Here is a 12,950-nt window from a genome sequence, read left to right as displayed (position 1 = left end):
CACACATACACACATTCGAATATTAAGGATAGTTGTGTACATAATTACTTTAATATAACAAACATTCGTATCGTTGGTGTGATAGTGTGTAAATACAAAAATATGAAACGGGAAGGGAGTCACGTAAACTACTATCGCAGCTTCAGCACAACATACAGCACGAAAAACACGGCCAGCACAAAGAGAAACATGTAGCACATGTAGTTCCGGTGGCCGCCCTTCCCCAGCCGCACGACCCGGTTGATCGTGTTCGACATGAAGCCGCCGGTCCGGTCCATATCCTCGTCGATGCCCCGCAGCAACCGGTCCTGGTACCTCACCTCGTTCCCGATGTCGATCGTGAGCGACTTCAGTGCTCCGATCTTTCCCTTCAGCTCCTCGGCCATGCGCTCGTTTTCCTCCTCGAGCGCATCATGGCCGGTGGCGCTGCTGGGGCCGGCGGCCTGCTGCGGCAGCGGCTGGTAGCTGTAGCCGCCCTGCGTTCGACGCATTTTTCCACCCGCTGTGCTGGATCCGGTATAGTTCGCCACCTTGCTGCCGTGAGATGGTGCCGTGGGATGGTGCACTAGAACCAGCCAGGAGCGAGAGGTGTGGCGGCTTCAACTAAACAACCTCCACAATGGACAATCACATTAGAAAGCGGGTTTTTTTATATAAAAATATTGCAACACTTTAATTGCTCGCTACAGTACAATGGAACGAGAGCTGTGCAGATTTTGTGTACGCTGCAATATTTACAAAATTACTGCCGTCATCAGCTAACTGTCATCTGTCAGATTGGAATGACAGTCGGCGGAGTGGGTTGTGGTTCGATTATTCGTGCTGTTTACAATATTTCTTTATTTTGTTCATCTATTTAATTATTATCTACATGGCAGAAAGAGGGCAAAAATATATAAAATGATAGAATAAACCCTCTTAAATAATCAAACATTTAAAAGCATATAAAATTTTGAATTTTGTTGCAGAGCCACGGTTAATCGAGTGGCCGTGGAATTACGCACACCAGAAGAACGCTCGTCTTTCCCACCGTCCCAAGCAAAGTGGGTTTATTATACAGGTGGGCTTATCCCGAACAAATTGACAGCCGTACTGTAGAAAAATGAAAACGAAATGACAGGAGGGGATTCGATCATTTGTTGATGTATGCGTGTGAATTCCAATGGCTATTTTGGATGATGTGTCGTAGTGTGGGTGAAAAACTACGTATCACAATCGAATCCCCTCCTGTCATTCGTTCGTCCAATATGGCCTTCCCGCCAAACCTATAAGCCCACCTAGTCCCTATACCCACTTTGGTCCCAAGCGCATCAACAAAACCAAAACATCTAAAAGTAAACAAAACTTTCTTTTCTTCCTTTTTTCTCATACGATACTGCCCGTGTTACGTGCCGTCCTGAGCAAGGTTCAATTAACTTATGTTAAACAAATTCTTCCAACATCATTAGTCGCGAAAGGAAAGGTGCAAAAGTTCGCCTTAGCTGAGCGCCGGCCGTTTGTATGTATGGCACGAATTGCATTCCAAAAATGCGTCCTCATTCACTGTGTAAACTTTCTCTTTTTTCAGGCATGACCGGGCACAAAATGCAGGAAAGTACGATCTACCAGTTTCTGCCAGTGTTGCTATGGGGGCTTGCGGTTCCACTGTCCATGTTTATGTGGATCGGCAATGTGGCCTACTCGAAGATAGCAAGCGATGGGTCGAGTAAGTAGAGCCCGTTCCCGGCATCAAACCGGCACAACGAATCTAATGGTCATTCTCATCCTTTTGCAGCTGAGAGTATTATTCCACCGACCCGCTGGCTGTTTTCCGTGCTCGTGCCCCTGCTGCTGATGGTGTACGGGTTGCGGCGCAAGGGTGTGAACAGATCCGGCGCCGCCTTTGGGCTGGCCTGCGCCGTGATTCTCTCGATAGCGTCGCACGCGTTTCTCGCCTGTCTGGCGGCGTTCTTCTTCAGCTCGAGCCGGGCGACCAAGTTCCGGGGCCACGCGAAGCGTAAGTTTGAGGAAGATTTTAAGGAGGGCGGCCAGCGGAACTGGGCCCAGGTGATCTGCAATGCGGGCATGGCGACGCAGCTCGCGCTGCTCTATCTGCTCGACTGCGGGTACGGCGAGCGGCCGATCGATTTCGTCAATCTGTACCGGTCCAGCTGGCTTGGGGTGGCGGTGATGGGCTCGTTCGCCTGCTGCAACGGTGACACGTGGGCCAGCGAGCTGGGCACGGTGATAGGGAGCGGAGATCCGATACTAATCACTAGTCGGAAGCGGGTGCCGCGCGGCACGAACGGGGCCGTTTCGTTGGTCGGACTGGTGGTGAGCTTTCTGGGTGGCACACTGATCGGGCTGGTGTACTTCCTCACCGTGCGGTACACGGTGGAGGCGAACGTGTACCAGAACAGCCCGAACCAGTGGCCGCTGATCGTGTTCGGTGGGATAGCGGGTTTGCTGGGGTCGCTGGTGGATTCGCTGCTCGGCGCTACGCTGCAGTACTCGGGGGTGAATGAGCGAGGGCATATAGTGGAGCGACCCGGGAAGAACGTGCGACACATCAGCGGGGTACGCATTTTGGACAACCATAGCGTCAATCTGATCTCGACGATCGTGACCGGCATCGTGATGCCCTCGATAGCGATGAATCTCTGGCCAATGTTCTGAACCGGACGGACGGGCAGGTAGGTAGGGAGGGTAGGTTGGGCGCGTACACTCGAACCCTGTTTTCGTTGTAATCAGTGAGCAATCGGAGGCAAACAGATACTTTTACTTAAGTGACTTAATTTCTAAGGGTGTGGCCAGCTAATACATTTTGAAACGAAGATCGAACGGTGGGCGAAGTTATTTCGATTTGAGAAAGTAGTCTAATAGCTGTACATTATTCCTCGTTTGGCATGTAAGTGATGGCATGTAACTTTCAACCAATTACCCTTTAAAGGCAAGAACACACAAAGGACAGCCAAAACAAGAGGGAATGCATTCACAACTTCCATCCATCCATCCATCCATTCAAATGTAGAGTCATTTTGCTCATGTAAATCAACACACTTTCCAACGAAACGGTCCTTGAAATTAACAGCCCGGTACTGCTGTGTGTGTGTGTGTATGCCGAGTCTGCAGCATGGGTAGTAAATGTTAATTAGGACGATTCGCTCCAATTCCAATTCTGCAACCGTGTTGTTGCTTGTTCTCATTAAAAAAACGCTACAAAAACTTTGTCTGTACCAGGACTCACCTTTACTTTTTTACTCTCTCTCTCTCTCTCTCTCTCTCTCTCTCTCTCTCTCTTTCTGTTACCATTTCCATCGTTGTTGTTGATGATCCGCCGTTTCAAAGACATCAATCGGAAGGGTGGCTTTGCAATGCACACACACACACGCTGCAAGTTGCTGTAGTGTAGTGCCTTTGTCGGCCATGTTGTGCACTTCTGCCCCGGATACACGGATACATGGGAGGGAAACTTTTTTAATCATTCCCAGTCCCGGGAAGGATCTCGTTTGGACAGGTCCCTTTGTATGCTGTTTGGTGCTGGCGGCGGTGCATTTTGAATTTGCAAATGCGGTGCTGCTGAAGGTGCAAATGAAGGTGCATTTTTAAAGCCACGTGTTGTTGTGCTGCTCGGGAAAAATGAGGGGGAGGTATGGGAATGTAATTTCAATTCGACAAAGCACCTTCCATCCAGCTGTAGGGAGGAGAGTGTAATGGTTCCACAGCAATCGCCCCGTTTTTGCTTGTGTTGAGACTGTGGTGCAACGGTTTTTTCCCGCTGTTGTTGCTGCTGCAGCACTGTTGCTATGGAAGGGAAAAGTAGACGCGCCTGCTTGAACCGACCTGCGGTTAAGGAAAGTGAGTGCAAGGCGCGCGTGTGGTTGTACCGGTTTGCAGGTTGTGCGCTTAATATTCCGGGTTATGAATAATTTATGTGCCATCCCCGCTCAGCTCGTCCTTTGCTTTTGTTGTTCAAGGTCAGCTCCATCCACAACACGTCGTTACGATGCTTCGCAGGCGATGGAAAACCGATATAAAATAACAAACCGTACTGCCTTTGTTTTGCTTTCCTTCCTTCCGTGGCGGTGGAAAGATGGAAAAAGTAGGACGATGCCGGACAAACACGGATGTCCGGGACCGGGATGGTTTGCGCCCGCGAAAGGGGGGGGGGGGGTGGGAATTAATGATGCACTTTTAATGTCGTCCGTTCGCTGTTGCTTCGCTCGATGCTGCAACCACACAACAAACCCGCAAAAGGCAATAATAAATGTGTCGAGGAATGGGAGCGCAAGCGTTCGGCTTTGTCTGGCGTGTTTTTCTTTGTATCACGTGGCGCACACGACAGGTGTTAAGATATTAATGTGCAGCTTTTTATTGGATTTGATGAGCGCGTTTCCACTGTTCCGTTTCGCGTGAAGCTTTGTGCTGAGCCACAAATTGAAAAAGTGGTGAAATTAAAAAAAAAATCGTGGAAACTGTCAGACAGAAAATTGGTGGGGAAAATGGCTTCGTAAAAGAGGGGAAAGCGTTCGTTCGTTCGTTCGACCCTTGATTTCCCCGCTTTTGCCGAAGCGATTGCGCCCTGTGCTGGGGGCCATTGTTTACGTTCATTATCATTTGCCGGGTTGAGGGGGAGGTGAGCTTCGGGACTGTCAAACGGCAAAGGACGAGTCGTGTTGCCATGGTAACCGGGTTAGTTGTTTCCAGCCCACAAGCTGCAAACACGCATCAAGCGTTCGAGTCTGACACTTGCTATGGATGCGGATTGCAGCCATCGCGGGTTGCGGGTTGGTTTCCTTCTTGCGCCTACGCTCGTGCAACAGAACGCGCAAAGCAGCCTCTTCACCGGTTTTTGGTGGAATTTAAAAGGGCAATGAAAATCAAAATTACAAGTATATTCCATCCCCACTGCCCGGGAGGGTTGAATGCCGAACTGGATGCTCCTGTTGCCATCGTTTAACCGTGGTTCGCTTCATATCTCGATTTTTGTACTTTTATTCTCCGTCGAGGGTGACTTCTCGGAAGCATCTTCACCAAACACGAGCACGGTCACAGCAGCAGCAGCCGCACCCGCATTATTTGGGTACGTGGAAATTTGTAATGAAGCCGAAGTATTTGCGGGGTGTGAGAAAGAATTCAAACACGCAAACGGTACAGCGCGAAAGGCGAAATGAAGGAATGAAATGATGAGCTTTAAAAAAAGGAACGGCACGACCCACAGGCCGCTCAATTGAAAATGGCACCGGAATATGATTTCAATTTCGTTTCCTAATGGCATTTTGGCAGGGGGTGGGGATGGCGATTGTAGCGCGGCAAGGGCACAGGTCGTCGCTTTTGTCGCGCACAGAGAATGTTGTTTCGCATGATGTATTGGGCAATGCGTTTTTCTTTTCGCAGCCACCGTGAAGTGCTTACAGTAGGTGAGGTGGAAAATGGAAAATGAAGAGCCAAATAATAGGAGGCCGGTTTTTGTTAGGTTCATCACGCGGGTACAGCAGTGGTTGAAGAAAAATTGGATCACTAGGGGAGCAAATAAATGGGTCCCGGTAAGAGTTTGGTGGAAAATTGCCACCCACCGGAAGCTTCTCGCATTCTTCGTAAGCCGATCGCATACATGCGAGCAGTAAACCGCAGGCAATAGGCTTAGTGTTTAATGTATTACGTGCCATTTCATTTCCATCTAAATGGCCTGAAAAGAGCCAGCTACAGCCACTCATGCTACACTCTCCAGGAAGCTTAACTCTTTGCTTTAACAAGGCAAAAAAGATTCCTAGAATTCGGTCGTCTTTTGAACCGATTCTAGCAAATCTAATTTTAAAACATGTCTTCATGAAAAGGACCGATACCGAGTCGAATATATAATCAATTGATTTACCGTCCAGACGGGCGCGGTTGGAGCTTTCCGCTTGTTGAAGAAATTTTCGCTTGCCTTGTGCGAGGGATAAATCAATTTGAATTGCATCAAAATTAACCGTTCCATCTTTTTTAATGGACATTTATAGCCACGATCATCCATTTATTGGCACCGCATCAAACAGAAGAACCGTCCGCTCCGCCCTGCTCCGACGCAGACGCATAATTGAGCATAATCCGCCGTAATGCAGTTTTAAAATTTATACTTTATGTACGTCAGCGCTTTGGTGGTGTTCGTTTTTAGCTCGCCCGCTTCTGCTGCTCATTTCATTCTATTCTCCGGGCATCTGCCGCAGCGTCTTTTGCTTGTTCGCCGAAGGCAAAGCGGATGTGTAGCAGCATGGAGCAGCAGCAACAGCAGCGCTCTCGTACGACCGAGCGGCTAATAAAATGCGGAAAAATCGCCATCATCGCGAATTGATTTATGATTATATACTGGCTGGCACAGACAAGAACTCACTCAAACACACACACACACACATAGGCGAGCGCACAGACATGGAGGAAGAATTGCCAAAAGATGAGGGTAGTTTGAAATGATTCGAAGTAGGATCATAATCTTCTGCCCTTGTTCTCGCTTCACGCGCCCTAGAGGAAACAATGCGCCATTGTGTGGATGCCACCCTGGTGCTGGTGGTTCGGTCCTCTACCCGGATGTTTCACTCTGCTTAGCAAGGGACGGGGAAGTGCTTAGGGACGGGGATGGGTCATAAAATTGATTCAGATAAAAGCAATTTTCGCCTCATAATTTCCACCACCAGATGCGCTGTGGGGTCGGAAATGGTGGCTTTTTTTGGGGGTGCTGCAGGACAAGCTTTGCTCTTTGTTCTCTGCGTGGCTTATTGCAATCTCTATCATAGCTTTGCTGTTAAATTAAATGTTAAATTTGTTACCCAATCATTTATTTGAAATGTATTTAAATTGAAAAAAAAAAGAACTGAATTCATTTGTTTATCTAATCAGCATTAGCTTTCAGATCGATTAAGTCGTCCAGCACGGGTACAAATTGCACAGCGGCTTAGTGGCTTGTGCACCTTAACGAAAAGGTTCGCCGCCTGCGCTCCCTTTATCTCAGCCAATTTCCCTAACTGTTAATTAAATCCACGCCCCGACAATTGTTCCCGGAATACTTACGTTCAATTTCTGCCGGCTCTTTGCGGCCCTTTGCTGCATTCCGGGAAGCTTTTCTCGAGGGAATGCGCTGCACGCTGACCGAAGTCTAACCATTTCCGGAAACAGCAAGCTCCTGCTGTGGGAAAACCCGGCAAACCGCCTACGGACGGCACTGCTTGTTGCGTTTGTTGCGAAGAGAGGAAGGCTGCACCGTATAATAAACTATGCCGAAGGATATTCCCTCGCATACTGGCACTGTGTGTGGCCGGGGGCACCGTCTGTCTGTGAGAAAAGCTCCTGCGGACGGCGTTCGACGTGCCGGGAAGGAAGTAAATCTCATTCGTAAGATCAGTTCACCAACTTTTCCCATCCACATGTTGGAAGTTGAAAGGAGACGCAAAAGGACGGGTTCGAGCTCTAAAGTCGGGAGCGAGAAAAATCGATAAACCAGACTAGACAGACAAAGATCTGCCGGTATGTATGTATGTGTGAGTGTGTGTGTGTGTGTGTGTCTCGTGCGCTTTCCCGGTCCTGAGTTTCCAGTCACATCCTGTCTTACGCTGTGGGAAAAACGGGACGCGCACCGCAAACTGCAACTGAGCAGCCAGTTGCGGATACCCATTTTGTCGGTCGGGGAAAACTTTATTCCCTTCCTTCCCTACCACGCGTTCCGCAGCACAGCGATGCTTGATACGTGGTAAAAGCTCGAGGCGTGCGCCCAACAGTAAATCGTACCGCCGGCGTTCGACGAGGAAGTGTAAAGACTATCTTGGCGAAGGAATCTTTCGGCTAAAGTTTTTGCCCATGGTGCTGGTGCTCCTCGGGCGGATGCAAAACCAACCAGAAGCAGAAGTAAAAGGAGCATGTAAAGCACACAAAAAACTCTTAAAAACCGAACGAATCCTTCTCCGTTGTGGAGAAACATTTTTCTTTGTGTTTTTTTCCTCCAATTTTCCTCTCCGAACTCGGACAGCAGAAGTGTGCTGTGCCTGTGGACCGGGGCGCACCAAGTGGGTAAAGTCTATTAGTTTTTAATTAAATTTTACATCCGAACACAGCGGTAAAGGACAATTGGCAGCGAAAAGCGATCGCGACCGGTGACAACTTTATTCGAAAGGCGCTTGCGGGTGCGGCTGTTGGTGGGGACGGGTCAGGCTTTCCATTTTTATGAGAAGAGCATGCACATAAAAGTGGATGGTGTTTGATTTTTAATGAACGGCCCGTGAAGGTCTCCGGTGGTTAAGGTCTTCCTTTTGGTTTGTTTTACCTTTTGGAGGCCTTTTGGAGAGTGGAACCTCTTCTTAAGAAGTTGTTTCTACTGACGAGACGAGTTGAGATGTTATGCTAAAAGTGCTTCAAAGAGCAACATTAAATACATTTCACATCAGTCATATCTTCAAACACCATTACGAAGGAGGTGAATAGCGCTAAAGAGAAAACAAACTCACTGAACCACTAAATTCGCGTGTATTTAGCTTTATGTAAGAACATTGGCGAACAGCGAAAAAGGTGCAATACACTTGAAATCGATCCGTTTTCCCGGACTCCGGCGAAGATGAAAAAACAAACAAACATACCAGTTACTACCCTTTTTTTATCGAAAATGTTCCCAAAATATTGCCCAATGGTGGCTTTTGTACTGCAAAACAGCGAAGAGTAAGAATGGAAAAGCTCGATCTTGGAATGGGCCTTACGGACCATTTAAGCTAAAACCCCCTGCAGGTATGCAAATTGCATTCGACAAGACAATTTTCCACCCCATATAATGCAAAAGCAATCCGCTTACGCTCCTCCTAATCGCGTGCTCTATTGATTGCCTTAACCTTGCTACCTACGCATTCAAGCTAAAGTTGCTGACGAGTTTATTGAAATTGCCTCAAACCGTTATCGATAGGCAAACAATATAACCCACACCGTAAACAGTACCCACAGCATTGGCATATCCTTCCTGTTTGCTAGCGCTGCACTCCAAAGGTCGTGATTGTTTTGTTTGCGGCGGGAGGAGTACGTAAACCCTTCTTCTCACGCTCGAACGAAAAGACCGGATGAAAGTAGTCTACTGCAGCGTTAAAATAATAACTCCATTCCCGCCGTTTATGGGGAGCTTAATCGAGCTGAGTTGGCAGTAAAATTGCAGCCAGTGCACCGTGCACATATCGTGTGCGGTTATCGATAGCAAATTGTATCCTCCGGGGAGTGGGAAAATGGCAGCACTGCAGCCCTTGGTTGCATGGGAAAGTTAACTGAGCAAACAGCTGCAACGGTGGTCGTCCAGCAATGGGAGCGAAGTAATCCGCCCCGGTAGTGATAGTGAGCCGACGCTCCGATGCCGTTGATACTGGCTGATTGAACGATTAACTATGGGATTAGTGTAGCGCCTTTGGTGTGAAATGTTTCAATGAAAGGTTTCACCTGAGTGAACACTTTCCTCAGGAAATCATTTGCAGTAGTAAATGGCGCCATGTTACAATTAACGAAAGGAAATAAAGCATAAAATAAAACGTTGGCTTGTTTTTTCTTCCCAGTTTTTGCTTTGCATCACACTCCCTGCTCATAGTGTAAGCTGTGAGGGCAGCCATGCGATCACCCTGCACGAGCGTGAACCTGTTCCGCCCATCATCAGCTCGTTACAGCGATACGGCCACATCCTGCGGTTTGACATTCGAGCCAGTGTTTATTAGTGGCCGCATGTCGATGAGCTTAGTGCAGTGTTGCTGTATTGCTGCGTGAGGCAAACAATTTGCATTAACTCCATCGCGCTGCACACGCTGTTTACTAAGGGCGGGGCGTAAGTGCACTTCCCGGGCAACAGGCAACCATTTTAACCGTTATCAGGCACCAAGTTCAAGCAGGCGGACGACCGCGGGGCCCGATGCTTTCTTCGCGGGGTGTTGCACTTTTAGCATTGCGTTGGAATGGCGAAGAAGCAAAAAGAAAAACCACTCCCTTCAGCTTTCATAACAGCACTACGGAGAGTCGCAAAGTGTCGCACAAAATCCGGATAAAAATCCACATCGTCCGCGGGAAACGGGGGAAGGTGGTGAGCCAACCCTGCCCTCCCCCCCTTGCCGTTTACTTTGAGCTGATAAGCGCAAGCTTGGCGTAAAGTGCAAATAAAAGTCACACAGTGCAGCGCACTGATGATATCATCAACGCGGTGTGTTTTTGCCTTTACCATTTGTTTTATCTGCAGCTGCAACGAGTGCATAAAACAAACAAAGTGGTTTCTTTCGGTGGCACCGCCGCCCAAGGAGAAGCATTCCCCCTTGTCGGACTGTGTATGTGGGTGAAAGCTTCTCAGTGATTTGATGGTCTTACTTTTATTGAGGTTTCACAGCGATCCCGGCGATAAAATGGAAATAAACGGGCCAACGGTCGAATGCAATTTAATTGCCAGGCGCTGAACCGAGCACAGTGTTGGCTGATATTTATTTACCAGTTCGGTGCGGAAGAACTCACTCTCGGAATGCGTGATCATCGGCATTAAATTGTATGCTTGGACAGTGTGAGTATGGTACATTAGTATTAGGACCCCCAAACTACATAATTAAGACGAGTTTGTTGTGCGCTGTGCATACCTTTAGGCGAAGCGCGATGCAGCCATTTCATCGCTCTTCAAACACACTCAAGATGTACTGCGATACCCAAAATTGATGTAGAAGAGAGAGCAAACACAGTGTTATTTCTAACGCATACTTTAAGCGTCCGGACAACAACCCGCTTAAAATTAATTGAAGTAAATTGGAGCGTTTTTGGGAACTTTAATTCAATTTTTACGTTAAACCTCTCCAGCAGCATCGGTAGCGTAATTCAATTCAACACATTACAAACGGTTCAAGTGAACCACCGAACGACGGCGTTCGACGAAAATGGATTGTACTTAAACCGCGAATCGTAGAGCAACGTCTCCTACGCGTAAAGCTTTCCGTTGTTGTGAAGTTCGGTGTCGTCGTCCGTATGACGCGAGCGTGTTTATCATCATTGCCGACTTGGAAGGATTTATGTTGCAGTGGCAAATGATTAAAAAAAAAAGGAACGAAAGCTGAAGAGATTCCTAGGAAAAATGTGATGTTGACTGTACGTTAAGCGTGGTGCTTCCAATATCCCTTTGGTTTGAGTGGCGAGGAGGGTTGCAGTAGCACACTGATGAAATTTGCTGTAAATCGATTGGTAAACTGTTAAGAGGAGCGAGCTTCATGCAGAGAACTCCGAACTGGGCAGGATACAATTAACCGGGGGGGGCTGTTCGCTCCGCACGCAATAATATGTCGGTTGGATTAAGTTTCCGATGCTGTGATGCGTGCTTTTTTCCCGGAAAATCCACGAACTCTAACGCACGCAATCGAGCCCGCTGCGTGCAGATCGAGTTCGAGGCGCGCGTGTGTGTGTTTGATGCGAAAATGTTATCACAACCAATTTCAATCAATCAATTGCCGCCTCCACGTGGATGCGCGTGGCACGGCCAAAGGGATTCCCATGCGTTCTCATCATAACTTTAATGCCTTTCAGCGGCAGCACTGTTCCGGCAAACTCAGCCGGAACAGCCACAAAGTTTGGCCAAATATATTATCTTTTTCACGTTTGGTAGCTTTTGTGCTGAGGAGAAGCTTCAAACATTTGTTTAACAACACGTGTGCTAGTGTGTAAGGTTGTGAGAAGGAAAAACTTGTTAAACACTTACACTAAACATGATCTATTAATATAGCAACACCTCGTATGATGAAGAAAGTTTTTCCTTCCCTTTTTTCCATGCAGGCGAATTACTTGCAAGTCCTTAACACACCGGAGCACCCCGGCTTCAACCCATCATTCAGCCCCCATTCCAGGACATTGTACCATGGTTGTTTGTTTGTTTGATTGAAACCAATCGATGGATTGGCTGGCAAATATTGTTCTAAGGACGATGTGTTTCGTGTTACTACCCCCGCTCCGGGCGAGAAGGAAGCGTTTGCCGTTTTGCCCCGACACACACTTGCCGGATATGAATGCTGCTTCCAGCGCAAACTGATTGACTTGTTTGGAGGTTATTGCTAATGGGGCAAGCGGTACTATTATTAGAGTTTCGGTCGTGCACACATCACATGCTGCACATGAGAAGGAAGCAAGAAACAAAAAAAACCCTAAAAACATCGGATAACCGGCTTTGGAGATGGAAACAGCAAACAGAAACCCATACACGAAGTGACGTCAACCACACAGTGAATGATTCCAGCGAAAAATGGCGCCCACTCGAGTGCGATAAGTTTGAACGATGACTTTGTTTTACCTGCCATCGAGACGATCGGCTTAAAGGCAAAGTTGAGCGACTTATTAAAAGGCCACTTGAAAGACCGTCGAATTGATGATGTGTGATGAGGGTTGCATACGTTCAGGAGGCAAAGGAAGCATTGACGAGGTCGAATACGCCTGACAGTATGCAATCTGTAGGACAATGTTGTGTTACCCCATTTTGGCTTTAATCGCTTTTAAACTGCTTACTTCCCGTGGAAGGTTGGAAAGAAAGGAAAGTAACTCATCCGAGGACTACTTACACACAAAAAAAACCAGTACATAAATCCATTGTCCTTGTCAAGGTAAACAGGTAGCATGGTAGTCTTTGTATATAGCTCACCATTATCGTACCAGAACTAACACAAACACCATCCGGTGCCACCATTGCAGTCGATTGGCCCCCGGGAAACAAAGACGACTTCGACAGACGCGGCACAAATCGAAACACAAATACACATGTAGACATCCTTCCCTTCCGCCCGCTGGCCCTACCCTGGCGAAACAACAGGGATGACATCTTTCGTAATTGTTGGCGAAAAACTTTGTGCCACGGGGTGTGGCTCCACCACCATCGTTACCGTCGCCATCACAAAGGATGCAACAGTCGCCCGAAACGGCTCGAAACGGGGGCAAACTGTGTACACGTTAAACTTTTCACCAACGTACCGGGTAGC

The 12,950-nt window shown here is 47.8% G+C and overlaps 2 protein-coding genes across 3 annotated transcripts; one reads left to right on the top strand and one right to left on the bottom strand.

Moving 5' to 3' along the window:
• Nucleotides 1–20: 20 nt before the first annotated feature.
• On the bottom strand, nucleotides 21–756 carry LOC120955873 (BET1 homolog). The gene has a single exon (XM_040377076.2). The coding sequence runs from the start codon at nucleotides 489–491 to the stop codon at nucleotides 132–134; it is 360 nt and encodes a 119-aa protein (XP_040233010.1). The 5' UTR covers nucleotides 492–756; the 3' UTR covers nucleotides 21–131.
• Nucleotides 757–1,052: 296 nt separating this feature from the next.
• Nucleotides 1,053–2,813, top strand: LOC120958723 (transmembrane protein 19). 2 transcript variants are annotated; one of them, XM_040381700.2, is made up of 3 exons: nucleotides 1,053–1,498; nucleotides 1,568–1,705; nucleotides 1,775–2,813. In XM_040381700.2, the coding sequence occupies exons 2-3, from the start codon at nucleotides 1,570–1,572 to the stop codon at nucleotides 2,653–2,655; spliced, it is 1,017 nt and encodes a 338-aa protein (XP_040237634.2). In that variant the 5' UTR covers nucleotides 1,053–1,498; nucleotides 1,568–1,569; the 3' UTR covers nucleotides 2,656–2,813. The 2 variants fall into 2 exon arrangements, with proteins under 2 accessions (XP_040237634.2, XP_040237635.2); XM_040381701.2 differs by having other exon boundaries at nucleotides 1,053–1,502.
• Nucleotides 2,814–12,950: the final 10,137 nt, after the last annotated feature.

Source organism: Anopheles coluzzii, chromosome 3 (assembly GCF_943734685.1).
Source record: "Anopheles coluzzii chromosome 3, AcolN3, whole genome shotgun sequence".
Classification (NCBI taxonomy): domain Eukaryota; kingdom Metazoa; phylum Arthropoda; class Insecta; order Diptera; family Culicidae; genus Anopheles; species Anopheles coluzzii.
Note: the sequence above shows the minus strand (reverse complement) of the source record. Positions and strands in the feature narration are given on the sequence as shown.